Source organism: Aulonocara stuartgranti (genome assembly GCF_965226115.1).
Source record: "Aulonocara stuartgranti genome assembly, chromosome: 20".
In the NCBI taxonomy this organism is placed as follows: Eukaryota; Metazoa; Chordata; class Actinopteri; order Cichliformes; family Cichlidae; genus Aulonocara; species Aulonocara stuartgranti.
In genome coordinates this window covers 569,089-584,473 of record NC_138956.1, presented here as the reverse complement: position 1 = coordinate 584,473, position 15,385 = coordinate 569,089, and the positions used below count along the sequence as shown (strand labels likewise).

General features: G+C 36.2%; 2 protein-coding genes across 2 annotated transcripts; one reads left to right on the top strand and one right to left on the bottom strand.

The window, feature by feature from the left end:
- Window positions 1-185: 185 nt before the first annotated feature.
- LOC309696886 (acylamino-acid-releasing enzyme-like) lies at window positions 186-8,762 on the bottom strand. The gene is given in 23 exon segments (XM_082518385.1): window positions 186-726; window positions 842-948; window positions 1,037-1,139; window positions 1,702-1,892; window positions 2,166-2,254; window positions 2,845-2,925; window positions 3,396-3,479; window positions 3,791-3,929; window positions 5,084-5,170; window positions 5,172-5,255; window positions 5,429-5,526; window positions 5,616-5,676; window positions 5,795-5,916; window positions 6,096-6,136; window positions 6,243-6,334; window positions 6,471-6,608; window positions 6,722-6,796; window positions 7,179-7,270; window positions 7,365-7,440; window positions 7,644-7,731; window positions 7,832-7,958; window positions 8,049-8,178; window positions 8,657-8,762. Coding segments are annotated over 23 exon segments (2,223 nt in total). The 5' UTR covers window positions 8,669-8,762; the 3' UTR covers window positions 186-620.
- Window positions 8,763-9,178: 416 nt separating this feature from the next.
- On the top strand, window positions 9,179-15,334 carry capza1b (capping actin protein of muscle Z-line subunit alpha 1b). Its single transcript, XM_082518405.1, has 10 exons — window positions 9,179-9,276; window positions 10,761-10,824; window positions 10,959-11,010; window positions 11,188-11,251; window positions 11,533-11,739; window positions 11,817-11,896; window positions 12,116-12,194; window positions 12,277-12,348; window positions 12,457-12,519; window positions 13,904-15,334. Exons 1-10 carry the CDS (start codon window positions 9,238-9,240, stop codon window positions 14,042-14,044), a joined length of 861 nt encoding a protein of 286 aa, XP_082374531.1. The 5' UTR covers window positions 9,179-9,237; the 3' UTR covers window positions 14,045-15,334.
- The last annotated feature ends 51 nt before the right edge of the window (window positions 15,335-15,385 follow it).

The following is a 15,385-nucleotide window of genomic DNA, read 5'->3' as shown; positions in this document are numbered from 1 at the left end:
TCACTTCTCAATTCAATAGCCACATTTTATCACTTCATAGGGGGTTTCCTATTGGTGGGGAAAAAAATTGAAAGACTTCCTCAAGTAGCTAGAACTTCTGTTAAAAAAAAGAAATGACATTCGATTTCAGTACTAGTTTCAGGAATGCTCTCAATCAGTAACATGTAAAAATTCAAACACCACAGTGAGTTCACAATTACTTTATTAGGTGAATGAAATCAAAACGGCACGATTTAAAAAGACTGAATATGAAATAAGTTGCCTAAAGTGATTTGACTTTAACAAAAGCAACACGATGTAAAGCCCTTGACTTTACGGATTGTAAAGATTACATAAAGTAATAACAATCAATAAAATGTTTGTCAATCAAAAGTGTTTTGTTAAAACTTACTGGACATCCAGTGGAAACCACCACACCCACAGAAAGATTACAAGTAAAGCAGAGTTTAGACAAAGTGCCTTCTGGTGGGAGAGCACTTTTAATGCTTTGGCTTAAGTTTGAACTTCACACTGTCCTTGAAACAGGAACGTAACATCCCTTACACAAAGTGTCATTCTATCCTTTCATGGCAGCAACAGCAACGTAATCACTATACGGTGTTTTTATCTGAAATGTATCATCACAGACTCAGGTGTTGAATTATCCACAGAGCGATATTCATAAAGCCATCTGATTCAGCATCCACCTTGGAAAGAGAGTGGTTGTTCCCTGGGTACCACAGTAACCTAAGCAACACAAACCAGAGCATTACTGAATGAACAACAGACAAAAATAAGACTCCAGTTATCCCGTCTATATCAGGCATAAGCAATAAAACACGTTACTCAGGACGCCGCTTACCGAACTGGAACCTGCTTTGCTTTGAGTGCTTTGTAATATTCGACTCCTTGCTTGTTAGGTACACGCTTGTCATCTTCTCCTATGGTCAGCAGTACCGGCGTCTTTACCTAGATCAGAAAACACCTTTCATGCTTCATTGTCCAACAACACTTACAAAGACATATCCACAAACCCAAGAGATTTTCAAGGTTATACCTGTGCAACATGCCTAATAGGGGACTTATTCAGCATCTGCTCCCAAACAGCAGGGTCAGGCAGACAGTCTGTACTGTAGTTATAGCCAGCCTCAACCATGCACCTGCAGAAAAAAAAGGAACACAAATTGACTGCTTGACTGCGCCATTTTCTGTTCCTCTTGTATTTGTGTACATTTTGAACACTTCCCTCCGAGCTGATATCATTACAAGCTATAAATTGTAACGATATTTTGTTAATGGTCATTTTTAATCTTGGCATGATGTGAAAAATGTCCGATCTGGAAGTTCAAAAGTACTTCCTCTGTTGTGTTAGAGTAGTGTAATGTAAGCTGTTGGCATTTTCATGTGACACTAATATGAGAGATCTTTGAAAACATACTGATCCCCCTTTTTTTTCTTGCTCCATGTTTGCAATATGTTAAAGGATATTAGATTTGCTATAAGTGCACTTTTATTTAATTGGATTTACAATTACAGGATCAGTCCCCAGTAATTTTTCAATGTCTTTGGCTTTATTGCCCATTCTTACTTCCAGCTGTGGTAACTGAATAGAAGGAGTGTCGCTGCTAAAATGCCACAGTTATGCGGTTGCGTATGAGTTCCCTAAAAATATGCATAAACAAATGTGGGCAAAAGTGTGAGAATATGCATGACAAGACCTACCAGTCTGGTATGTCTGTGCTGCCAATCATGGAGGCCAAGTTGATAACAGGGTTGCGAGCCACACAAGCCTTGTAGAATTCTGGGTACTGTCCGATCAGATGACAGGCCAGGAAACCCCCGTGAGAGCCTCCACAAACTGCCACTTTCTGCACGTCGAGGTCGTTACTTTTCAGCACACTTTCAACTGCAAACTGGTGGCGACAAAAGCAGAGAACAAATGTAAAACATTTCAAAGACACATGGACCAAGCAAAAATAAAAGTAGGAGGAGAGAAGAAGGCAAAAGGAGGGAAAACTGAACTGGTGTTATGAGCTTTAAACAGAATGTATCGCAAACACTAAATATCGAAACCAATTAACTCAGTCATGTAAACAAAGCTATCACCATGCAGCAAACAACTGGATGCATGTACAGATATTCAAAACCATGACATGAAAAATATTGTGAGAGTTATGGACACTTACTTGAACATCTTTGACATCCTGGCTGCCAACATTGCCCAGCAGTGAGAGGATATTGTCCTGGCCGTATCCAATGGAGCCACGATAGTTCACTGAAAGTATAAAGCACACTAGGGGTATTGGGATATCCATGTACTGACAATAACTGTGATATGTAAATAATGTAACATGGTAAAGTGACATGGTTATTTTTTTAATCTTGCAATAATAAAACCATTAGTGCTGGATATTTTTGTTTGTAGCAAGTGGAAGTACTACAGAAATGACTGGACACAAAATCCAGATTACAGACTTTTCTAATATAGAAAAAACTATATTGCCAACCAAAGAGGCCTTCCATCTATAAATATATCACCAGAACTAAGTTTAATATAAACATATGAAATCACTTTTGGTTTATCAAATTCTCTAAAATAAGAGGCAACTGCTTAGACTTGTGTTAAGTACATTAATGCATATGTTTTGCCTTATATACATGGTGACCAATTATGGCTACATGTGTAGTCACCCCACAAGTGCCCATTTTGAGCCAGGAAAAACCCTGAATTTGCTGTTCCAAGCCCCAGTCCAAATATTAAAGAGAAAGAGAATCATTCATGTTTTCATAGTCTAAATTAAAGTAATTTAGGGACGACTGTTCTCTTAGCAGGTCTAGTTACTTCACATTCTTATAAGAACTTACCCAGTAATACAGCAAAGCCCATTTTGCACAGCACAGCAACGGAAAGACCCCACTCAGCCACTATCACTGAGTGAGGGCCACCTAGTGAGATAAATATTGAGTTTGTGTTAAAAACTATTGCCTGAGTGTTTGAAACCATAGTTCAAGTGAGGCATGAAAGTAATATGCATGTAGAGTTACAGTATTTACAGTATTACTACTGCATGGACTACAAGCTGTGTCATAAAAGACTATTCTTGGGTATCAGAATAGCGCACTATCGTCATAGCAACCACAATCTTATCAGCAATAGCTCTCGACTGAAAGGAAACAAATCCCAAAACAGATTCAATCCTAAAAGTAAATCCAAAATGGATTAGTATCACAGGGTTATTACTTTCAAATGTAGCTGTATTTCATGTATGTTATTAATACAGAGCATTTACAATATTGATTCTGCTTTTCTGGTATATTTCTCTAAGTAAACATTGCACAACAACTGATAAATACTCCCATTTTTGTCTCTACTGAAAACAAATAATGGTTTAAAAATCAAAATTAAAGAAACAAACCATGAGGAATGACGATAAGAGGCAGCTTCACTCCATCCTTAACCTCCTTTGGTTTGATCAGCAGAGCATCAAAATCAAGGCCCGCTAGAATAGCAAGATTTAAGAGAAGTTTGTGAGCCTTTCTGACATAAAAAAGACAAAACAGTTTTTAGAGGTGTAAACCCAAATATTATAAATATTCAAGAAATATTTACCAACTTAAAGTAAGCATTCCCAAGCTAGTTTTATCCAGCATAGCAACATTGAAACTAATTGCACTGCTGGCATACTGATTACCAAAAAAAACGACTGAACTTTAAGAGTTTGGCTCATTAGATTAAAAAAAAAAAAGGGACAAATACTACATTTAAAACGATCTCCAATGACTTCAGATTAGATGCTATTAACCATCTTACGATATTGACTGTTGTCTTGGTCTGGAGGAGGGGTGAAGGTCAAAATCTTCCAATCGATTTCTGGCAACGTCGGAGAGTCTTCCAGAGTAACCCAGACAACATCCTCCTCGGACTCCCTGCTTGGGAGGAAACCCACCATCTGTACAAAAGAAATGGCACTGATGTAAGTGACGCAGCCCCAGCTGTGTCACAAAAATTGCATATATATATATATATATATATATATATATATATATATATATATATAGATAGATAGATAGATAGATAGATAGATAGATAGATAGATAGATAGATAGATAGATATATATATATATATATATATATATATATATATATATATATATATATATATATATATATATATATATATATATATATATATATATATATATATATATATATATATATATATATATATATATATATATATATATATATATATATATATATATATATATATATATATATATATATATATATATATATATATATATATATATATATATATATATATATATATATATATATATATATATATATATATATATATATATATATATATATATATATATATATATATATATATATATATATATATATATATATATATATATATATATATATATATATATATATATATATATATATATATATATATATATATATATATATATATATATATATATATATATATATATATATATATATATATATATATATATATATATATATATATATATATATATATATATATATATATATATATATATATATATATATATATATATATATATATATATATATATATATATATATATATATATATATATATATATATATATATATATATATATATATATATATATATATATATATATATATATATATATATATATATATATATATATATATATATATATATATATATATATATATATATATATATATATATATATATATATATATATATATATATATATATATATATATATATATATATATATATATATATATATATATATATATATATATATATATATATATATATATATATATATATATATATATATATATATATATATATATATATATATATATATATATATATATATATATATATATATATATATATATATATATATATATATATATATATATATATATATATATATATATATATATATATATATATATATATATATATATATATATATATATATATATATATATATATATATATATATATATATAGATAGATAGATGTGTGTGTGTGTTATAAAATGCTGATCCTACCAGATTTGGAGGGCTGTTGGGAGAAGAGCAGTTCACCACCATCAGATCTCTCTCTATGTTCAGCAGACACCAGTTACCAACCTCAGACCTTAAAAACCCTAAGTATATCTCGTGACTCACTTGCAGTCAGAGAGGTGATGCTCCCTGTGCTTATATCCACCATCAAGAGATCCTAAAAAGAGCAAAAACATATGACAATAACATTTTTTTTGCATACAAACGAAAAATTCTCATTATTTGCAAACTGTTAAATAACTGAAATATATATGAAAAAGGTGATATTAACCCTTAATGTGTATTTTTTCCCCTCACAATATCAAGAAATTTCCCAGACAGTAACTTTACCTTGAGGCTGCGCTGAGGGCAAGAAATAATAACACGCTGACTATCAGCTGACCAGCACTGAGGGGACAACTGACAACTGTAGATACCGGTAAAGCCATCTGCACAGCCAAACATTAATCATTTTTTAATATAAATATATGCAGTTTTATATACAGAAAAAAAATGGTGACCACTATGTATTCCCTACCCTCTCCAGGTCGCTTCACGACATCCACCACCACCGAGGTCTTCTTAGTATACCAGTCATACTAGTATTAAAAGAGAAAAGCAAGAGCTAAGCCAATGAACAGAAATTTAAGGAAAGCTAATTTCATAAGAAGGGAAAGTTAGCACATTTGGTTGAAAAAAGGCCAGATTCAGTTTTACCATACACAGCCTGTTGCACTGCATGTGTGGTCCATAGACAGAACACTCTAGGTAGACAATTCGACACTGGTCCGGGCTAAGCCTGGGAGAGCACACTGCGCTGGTGCCTGATGAAAGCTGCTCTGATGGGCACAACAAACACATACATATGTACATGAACAACCTTTTACAGCTGGGTCCATAACACAATAGATTAAACATAAGTGGAACTGCATTTCTACTTAACTGGATATGATAACTTCAACTTAACTTGTGTTCATAAAATAGGTCTGAATGATAGAAATAACATAAATCCACTCACCACATTTCCCACCAGTAAGATCCACGTAGAACAAAGATGACCTGACAGAGAAAAATGAAACATAAACGACTTACAGTATTAGCTTATGAGGGTATTTATGACTGATCAGCTGTGCAGTCTGACTTGATCGTTGTAAACTGTCATCACCTCCTGTTGGGGCAGTACTTGAGGCCAAGTCTGAAAGGCTCATGCCACCAGCCTACAAAAACCACACCTGTGTCACCTGGAGCCCAAAATGCCTGCAAATACAGAAAAAGTGTGATACCAAGAGTAAAAGAGAGAAAGAACAAAATATTATGAGGATACTTGAAGAGTGTAAACATTAAAGAAAAGCATACACCAAATGGAAAAAAGAAAAAAAACTATTGCACTAACCTGCCCTGGTGAGATATCTTCAGGCACTCCTTCCAACACAGAAACATTGCTTCCCTCGATGTCCAAAACACAAAGCACAGGACAGCTCTTACTAACCAAAGTCTCTCCCCAGTCCTCATGGAAGACAAACTGCTCCCCCTGCAGGAAGAAGATGGGAAAATTTAAACTAACGAGGAAAAGAACTTAAGACCAGAATTAAACCTTTGAACTGTGAAAATATTTTCAGTTTCGGGAATATTAGCTCCATTCACTTTTACAGCCTCCTTTTTCTCAGTTCTCAAGGTCTCGTCCTCATCTCCAATAGAAGACAACTCTGGAGACTCAGTCTATAAGGAGAATATGGAACATAGAATGGTTAATACTTATTAACTACTAGTCATTTCTGTTGTTTCACATTCAATTATACAGTGAATTAACTCTCTAGAGAGGAGACAGTAAACACACTCCACTGCAACTGCATAACAATCAGTATTGTTATGGGATTTTGCTTTTGAATAGCAAGGAAAAAGACATATCTTTTAATAAGTTTACAATATTGTTTATGACTGAAAAGTAAGCTTTCTTTCAATGACATTCAACGACTTTTGAGAGTACTTTCATCTCTTTGGTGTGAGTGCAAATATGTCAAAGTCATTAGTTCATTTTTTTTATTTTTCCAGAATCCAACATATATTTCATGCTTTTTAATTTGTTTTAATACAAACAGACCTGGAAGAAAGATTCTGCTGTTGGTCTTTTTCTTTCTGCCACATATAAGAGGTGGGTCTCAGAGTGAGACCAAACCAAGCAGCCAAACTGGTCTAAGGATGAAAAATAACCCACACACAAAAGTTTAAATTTAAGATATTTAGGAAAAACAACAAGCACCAAAGATTTTACAACAAGATGACTTACCATCTTCATAAACTTTGCCATGCTTCTTCAAGGCTGTCAGATCTATGCTCTTCACCTTAATGTTTTTACTCCAGATCTGAAAGGCCACAAGCAGGTAAGTAGAAGAACATTCAAGTTAAAGTCCAATTTTTTCTAATGTAAGCTAACACACAGTTTCCCATGGTGTTGCCATGGAAAATAAGAGACTAACACAGTAGGAGAAATAAAATGCTAAAGTGGAACAAAGACAAATAAAGAGCAGGTGTGAAACTCAGTGCTGACACTGAGCCAGACACACACCTCCAGAAACTGTTTATCTTTCCCTTGAACCGTGCATTCTCTGACAACTGCCTTCATTTCACCAGAAGGAGAATCCTTACTTAGCACCCTGACAGGAGACACAAATGAGAATATATTGTTGTATCTGCTCAGAAAGTATGACAGTATTTGTAGCCAAACAATAGATCAAATATGAAAGTGATACATACTCTCCTTTGATCTCAGTGCAGTTTCCCGAGGCTCCAGAGTAGACCACTGACTTGTCATCGTGAAATACAATGTACTGCCTGCAAAACTTAACAGTCTCATTCCTCTCCAGATCCCGCTGGTTCCATTCTGCAGAAGAAAATAACCACATAAAAATATAATTAACGTGCATCATTACATGCAAATCTGACCGTGTTACGTGCAGCACATTAGGTGTACCTGTGTAAATGTTGCTGTATTTGCCTCCATACTGAGAAGTGATTACGGGTCCCACATCTGCTCTGGTCAAAGATGGATAGAGGCTGAGCTCTTTATAGAGCTTGGCAATTTCCTTCGCACTGGTTACCACCTGACAGCACACAGCAGAAAAACTCACATTACGTCTCAGTGACAGAAGCTGTCCAACAGCTAACAATGCCCTGTTCATCTTGTTGCTACGAGGCTAACCATCAGGGTAAAGTTTGTAGGCTATCACTCACTATTTACCGCTAAAAAAAAGGAAACCAGATGTTAAACATATGTCAAAATAAAGCAACACCCATGCCTTCGACAAAGAAACCAATTAAAACAGTTTGTTTGCTTCGAGTAGCATTTGTCCGATTTAACAGTATCCACATGACCAGGAACTTCCTGCAGAAGAAAACAACTGAATCACTGTCCGACTGCTAGCTTGACTCGGAAGCTGGCTAACGTTAGTCAGTTATTACAAAAAAATCGTGACAGCGTAATTACCGCCCGCAACACATTTGCACCTATTTAGTAACAGATTTTTGAACACAAAATCCACACATAATTAACGTCAGCCGTCAGTTCCACTTAAATCATACCTGCGACTCCATAATAGCAACGGTGTGTGTCGCTAGTCTGTAAATATCAACCAGTTAGCGGCACAAAGAATGAAAACGCCACTACAAAGCGAGCCATAAAGTACCCGTTACCGCTTCCTGCTGCCCCTTATCAAATAAAATACTTGATAAACAGTTTCTGAATGAATCAAAGCATCGTTATTAAGTTAATGAATACATATTAATTTTAAACGAATAAAAGCACTCTAAAATGTGTTGCCGACAACTTAGAACGCTGTTCACTAAACAGAGGTGTTAAGCATATACTTTTATTTTGTAAAACAATTGCTATTGTGATACTTAACAGGAAGCAGCACACAGCAAGTAAGGAACTTTTTAGATGCCCACTTGCACTGTTAAAACTACTTTTACACTACTTTACATAGTGTTAAATTAAATATCTTAACTATCTAATTGTATATGATAAGAGAGAAACGTATATGGGGAAAATAGGTGATTACATAACTTTATGAGTAGTATTTTTATTTAATCCCTGTGTGCATGACAGCTACTGCTCTGGTCTTGTCAGTCAGCTGTGGTAGGTGGGGTCACAAAGAGCCAAGATGGCTGATTTTGAGGAGCCGCTGTCAGATGAAGAGAAGGTTTGGAGACTCTTTAATTCTTTGCTCAGCAACATTTTTCTCATTTATAAATGGGCTCACCTGTTATATATTTATGTGAAATTTGGAAAGAGAATGGTAGTTTTTGTTCTGATGTAGAAATTATAAACTTCTGTTTTAAGCTACCGTGAGCTAACTAGCCAACGCTAGTTAGTTGGCTAGCAGCTACAGAAGCAAACATCCATTCATTGAGGGTTTAACCATTTTGGTGCTGAAAAAATGTTTAGAATAAAAATTTAATTAAAATAAAAGTATCACGACTAGTTTCCAACTAGTGTGACAATGTCCATGCCAGTGATAATCACAGAGAGGGCTGTGTGTTCCTCCTATAGCGTTCGCTAACATTAGCAGCTACCATTACTTTGCCTTCGATTTCTGGGTCAAACAGATTCAGTTGCAGCTCAAATACTTATGTTTGCATCACATGACTTAAGATCAGGATTCAGGTGCCTAGAGTTAAGATGAAGCCTGACGGTGTCACTATTCGCAACGCCAGTTAGAGGCATGCATTTCAGCATTGTCGTTCTTTGGGAAAGGGTAACTGCTGTAGGGTAAGGCATCTGAACAGGAAGACAAAGTGGCGACAACATTCTTCTGATAACATCAATCTGTTGCCATTCAGGTAGGAAAACAAAGGGCGGGATGACATTTTGCTTACGAGGAACTGACAAGCAGTGTTTAAATTCAGTGTCCACTTCAAATGACAGTCTATCCTTTATTTAGTAAAACTTGCTCTCTGCTAGGTTAAAGTCTCGACTGTTGCAAAAGACATGGGAGCTTTAAAGTTACACTGACTTTTTCACAAGAAAAGCTAGCAACCTAATTCAAAATCAGTAACAAAACCGGTTGTTAATTGGAATGTTAAATTTGTTAAAATGTGGTTACTTACTTGAGCCAAAATGGCAAAAGCTACAAGAATGTTAGGAATTACCCCACAGATTGAAACCAAGTCACTGTACAGAATATTTGCCTTCAAACGTGTCTAATAAATGCCAGAATGAGTACAACATGGGGGTTACAGACGCCAGGCTAATCAGACATTGACAAGTCTGGGTTTGGCAGTCGTTCCGATATTACAGACTTTGTACCAGGGAGGTGAGAGATTAAAGATCCAGTGGGTAATGACAGGAAAATGTGGGATTGCAGTGAACCAGTAGACCTCAGCAGAAATCCCCTCCTACCTTTCCCATGAAATAAAATGTTATTATATATTTTTTAAACTGTGTAAAATAGGTTTTCATTTACTCAAACATAAGATATTTTTGTCTATAAAATGGCAATAAATGAGAGAAAATCATGTTTTGTTTTGCTTAAAAAATACAACAAGCTTATTGCCTATTCCACATCACATGCTGTAATGTGAATTACCATGTATACGGACCTTGCAAAGGCCCAGTCTGAGTCAGAAAAAGCCCTCATTACTTTGATGGCTGAATTAATTGGTGGCATTAAATTTTTGTCTGCAGGTCCGCATAGCCGCCAACTTTGTGACACATGCCCCCCCTGGAGAGTTCAATGAAGTCTTCAATGGTAAGAAGCAGATGTAGAAAGATGTCTTTGATAATATTACTGACTTATGTATTATACTTTGCTTCGAACAATAAGAATAACTTTCTGTCTCTTGAGATATCTATCCAAACGTTGGTTTATTTTACTCTTTGTAGATGTGCGGCTTCTCCTCAGCAATGACAATCTTCTTAGGGAGGGGGCTTCACAGTAAGTGCTGCTTAGTTACGCATATTCAGGAAATGGGTTACAAAAGTTTCCATATGGGAAATTTTTCATTTCAGAGATGTTTGTCATTCCTTATATCTTTAAGGCACTTTTTTGAAATACATTTGATGCCATATTATTAATATATACTTTGTTTTTCTGCCGATTTTCTTCCTCCAGCTCCTTTGCCCAGTACAACATGGATCAATTTACACCTGCCAAGTTAGAGGGATATGATGAGCCGGTATGTTGGGACTTTTGAAATCATTCATTTCAATCGATCATTTTTTGGGCTCCCCTGAAGCGTTAGTTGATCACGTTTTGATTCATCAGTTGATCATGAGAAAGATCTGAGTACTTCTGTGTGATGTGCATTTATTTCCAGCCCTAAAACAATTTTCTGATGAGCCCTAAATATAAAACCAGGCAACTAAGAAAATCTTGGTTCAAGTGCAGTCGTTTTCATTTTAGGTGAGCAAATACGTGCAACAGCGTTATTCACTCTTTCTTATTCCTTCATTTAAGGTCCTGATCACAGAGCATGGTGACTTGGGTCAGGGACATTTCCTCGATCCTCGCAACTGTTTATCGTTCCGTTTCGACCACCTAAGAAAAGAAGTGAGCGACGTGCAGCCATACGAAGGAGAGACAGCCCTGAGAAGTTGGAGAGATGCCTGTGATACTGCCCTTAGTGCCTATGTCAAAGAGCACTACCCTACTGGAGTCTGTACGGTAAGGTGCATTTAAAACAATATGGTCATTATAGACAACATTGCCTGCTGTTTACCCATAACATCTATGTGTTGCAGGTATATGGGAAAACAGTTGATGGTCAGCAAACGATCATAGCCTGCATTGAAGGACATCAGTTTCAACCCAAAAACTTTTGGTATAGTGTACATCCTGAAAACAGCAGATAAAAAATGCATATGTGAATATATCTAAATATAATAGAATATTTTATTTTTCATAATGTGGCTCTGTCACAGAAATGCTTAGAAATATAGTCTTCTGGGTAAAGGGGGAATATTAGGTACTTATTCAGTGCTTTTCGCTTCCTGATGATCCTGTTTGTAACACAAGTCTTCTTTTATTTTCCCTGACAAAGGAATGGTCGCTGCAGGTCAGAGTGGAAGCTTACCATTGGTCAGTCCACTGCTCAGGTGGTAGGAGTATTGAAAATCCAGGTCAGTGTACACATTGTCATAAATAAGGAGAAATATTGTTGCAAAATATTGGTTTGATAATGAACTTTTTTTAAAATTGCAGGTGCACTATTATGAAGATGGGAATGTGCAACTGGTTAGCCACAAGGAGGTAGAAGACTCCATACCAGTGACTGTAAGTACAAATATTAGTCTGTGTGTGTCAACAATGTGCGCTGTAGTCGTCTGACTGTGACAGCTTTGTGTGAAGACAAAAGATGTCTCTCACTTTTTTTTTTGACAGAATGAGATCCAGACAGCTAAGGAATTTGTTGACATTATTGAGAATGCAGAAAATGACTACCAGGTGAGCTAGCTTTTGCTGACTACATGGTTTATGTACTGCCTTAAAAATAAGTGTTACCTGTAACATTTTGAATTTTTAAAAAAGGAAAAACATCAAATCAAATCATATCACTTTTATTGTCACATCACATGTGCAGGTACATTGGTACTAGGGCTGCCACGATTAGTCGACTAGTCACGATTATGTCGACTATTAAAATCGTCGACGACTAATTTAATAGTCGACGCATCGTTTGAAGCTTTGTAAGATCACAAAGGACGCAGGAATGAGTACCGGTAGTAGGATTTAAGAGTGTAATAACGGACTGAAACAGAAGATGGCAGCACTGCATGTACAAGGATGCCAGCTGCCGTTAAACCCCGAAGAAGAAGAAGCTGTGTCCCAGAATTCATAGCGCAGCCCAGCGCAGTTGTCAACAATGGCGGCAGCTAGTTAGTTTTAACTTTACTCTTATTATTCTTTCTGGGGCACAAAATAAATGTTTAACATATTTTCAGGCTTGAATGTAGCTGTGTAAACCTCAAATATCTGCTCAGTTTATCAAGACACCACATATTTTCAAAAGCGCTCCGACGTTTTCGGAGACGTCTGTTACCCACTAGCTCGTTAGCTAGGCGGGGGCAAGGCTAACTAGAGCCGTGAGAACACCGGACTCCCGGCAAATCGTTTTCAAACCCACCGCCGTCTTTCGCTAGTCAGGTTAAACATATATATATAAGTCACTTAGATAACTTAAAAATGTTATTGTTTGGCTTTCTTTAGTATTTTATTTGTTCCTGAGTAAATCGGTTTGGCTGAGATTAAAGTTATAGTTTTTGCACAGCTAAAACTGTCAAGCAGACAGCTGATTGTCAGAAGTGTGAGACGCTGGAGAATATACTCCGGTGTCCTGTTATATTTTAGAAAGCAAGGAGTTTATTAAACTTCACCGAAACAATCTGCAAATTTCATTAAAAATTAATAAACTACCATCTTGTCTTTATTTTTAGTTAGCACAAACACTTCAAGCTGTAAGCTAATGATAGTTATGTAAGACCAGATGCTGCTGGTGCAATAAGCTGTACGCTGTACGTCCAATGGATGATGATCTGATTAGTCGACTAATCGCAAAAATAATCGGTGACTAGTCGACTATCAAAACAATCGTTTGTGGCAGCCCTAATTGGTACAGCACATGTGAGTGAAATTCTTGTGTGTGAGCTTCACAAGCAACAGAGTTGTGCAAAATACAATAATGTAAACACAACTGATGTTTGTTTCCCTTCTGCTTTTGCTCCCTCAGACTGCTATCAGTGAGGTGAGCTTCACAAGCAACAGAGTTGTGCAAAATACAATAATGTAAACACAACTGATGTTTGTTTCCCTTCTGCTTTTGCTCCCTCAGACTGCTATCAGTGAGAACTACCAGACCATGTCTGATACGACCTTTAAGGCTCTGCGTCGTCAGCTGCCTGTCACACGCACAAAGATTGATTGGAATAAGATTCTAAGTTACAAGATTGGCAAGGAGATGCAGAATGCTTAAAGCAAGGCCGGGGACTGACCAGGGAGATGCATGCTCCTGCTGGCCCACAACCCACCTGTACCTGCGCAAGGACTAACCAAAGCAAAACTATATCGATATGGGGCAAGGAAAAAAAGAAAACACAAAAAAAATATAACTAAAGGTGTCTGGACTGTTAGGCACAGATGTCTGTCTGTTTGCAGGAATGTTCAATTATGGAAATAATCATGGTTTAGAGAAAATGGTTGTATGTTTGGACAGGGCTGTGCTCAGGACTGCAGCATTAAGTAAATTTCCTCAGCCATCTAAGGATCACAGACCTTCTTAGAAGCTAGTATGAGAAGTTGTGTGTATATATTCTTATTCTTAGTAAAACTGATGTAGAACTATTACAGTTCTCAGCACACACAGAAGGAACCCAGATGCACAAAGCAGCTCATGAGAGAAATCAAGCACACCATCACCTATCAGGGTTTGTTTTTAAGAGATTTTGTGTCATTGTGGTGCGATGAATTAGAACTCGAGTACATGAGTAAAATCAAAATATTGAGTAGCCATTATCTGCCGTGACTGTCCAATACCAAGCTGGCAGTCTTTTTGAAGGGACATGGGGCTTAGTTACACACTGCAAACAAAACTGAAGCATATTTATTCCTGTTGCAAACATTTAAAAATGGCACAATCCTTAGCATAGCTCTGTTCCTGCACCTATGTGGTTGTCAGTATGTGTTACAGCCAAGGGAATGTTGTTTTCTGTTGTGATCCACTGATGTATGGTCTCTCCACCCATGCAAGCTATGACGACTGAAATTAGAGCAACTTCTATGACGCTGCATCTGCAATACATTCTGTTCTTACTTTGGCAACACCCTCATTGCTGTACAGCTTTTCCTTTGTATAGAGGAAAACTTATATACTCACATTAACCAAGATTTATTTGCCAAAATCTCTTTCCTATGGTAAAGATCTCCATCTTCCCATCCACGTATGCAAATATCTATTTTAATACACAAGTTTTTGTTGGGAGTCTTCGAAAATCGCTCTGTTAACTGCAACAAACTGTTTGTGTAGTGGCCGGCGCCAAGTGGACAGAGCAGCTGCCACATGAGGCACGATCTTACTGTAAATGACTTCTGTAAGGCCACATCATATACTGTTTTGCATCACTTCTGAGTAGGCAGACTCCAGATCAGTTACTTGTTAGCTATATTATGTGCTGTATCTAAACCTTACAATACAAAACTGTGTGCCGATCAGTGAACGTCAATACTGTACTGCCCCATTCTGTTCAAATAAAGAGATTGAACGTGACAGAGTTTTATTTCGTTCTCTGCTCCTGATACAAAAAGTTAGATGGCACTC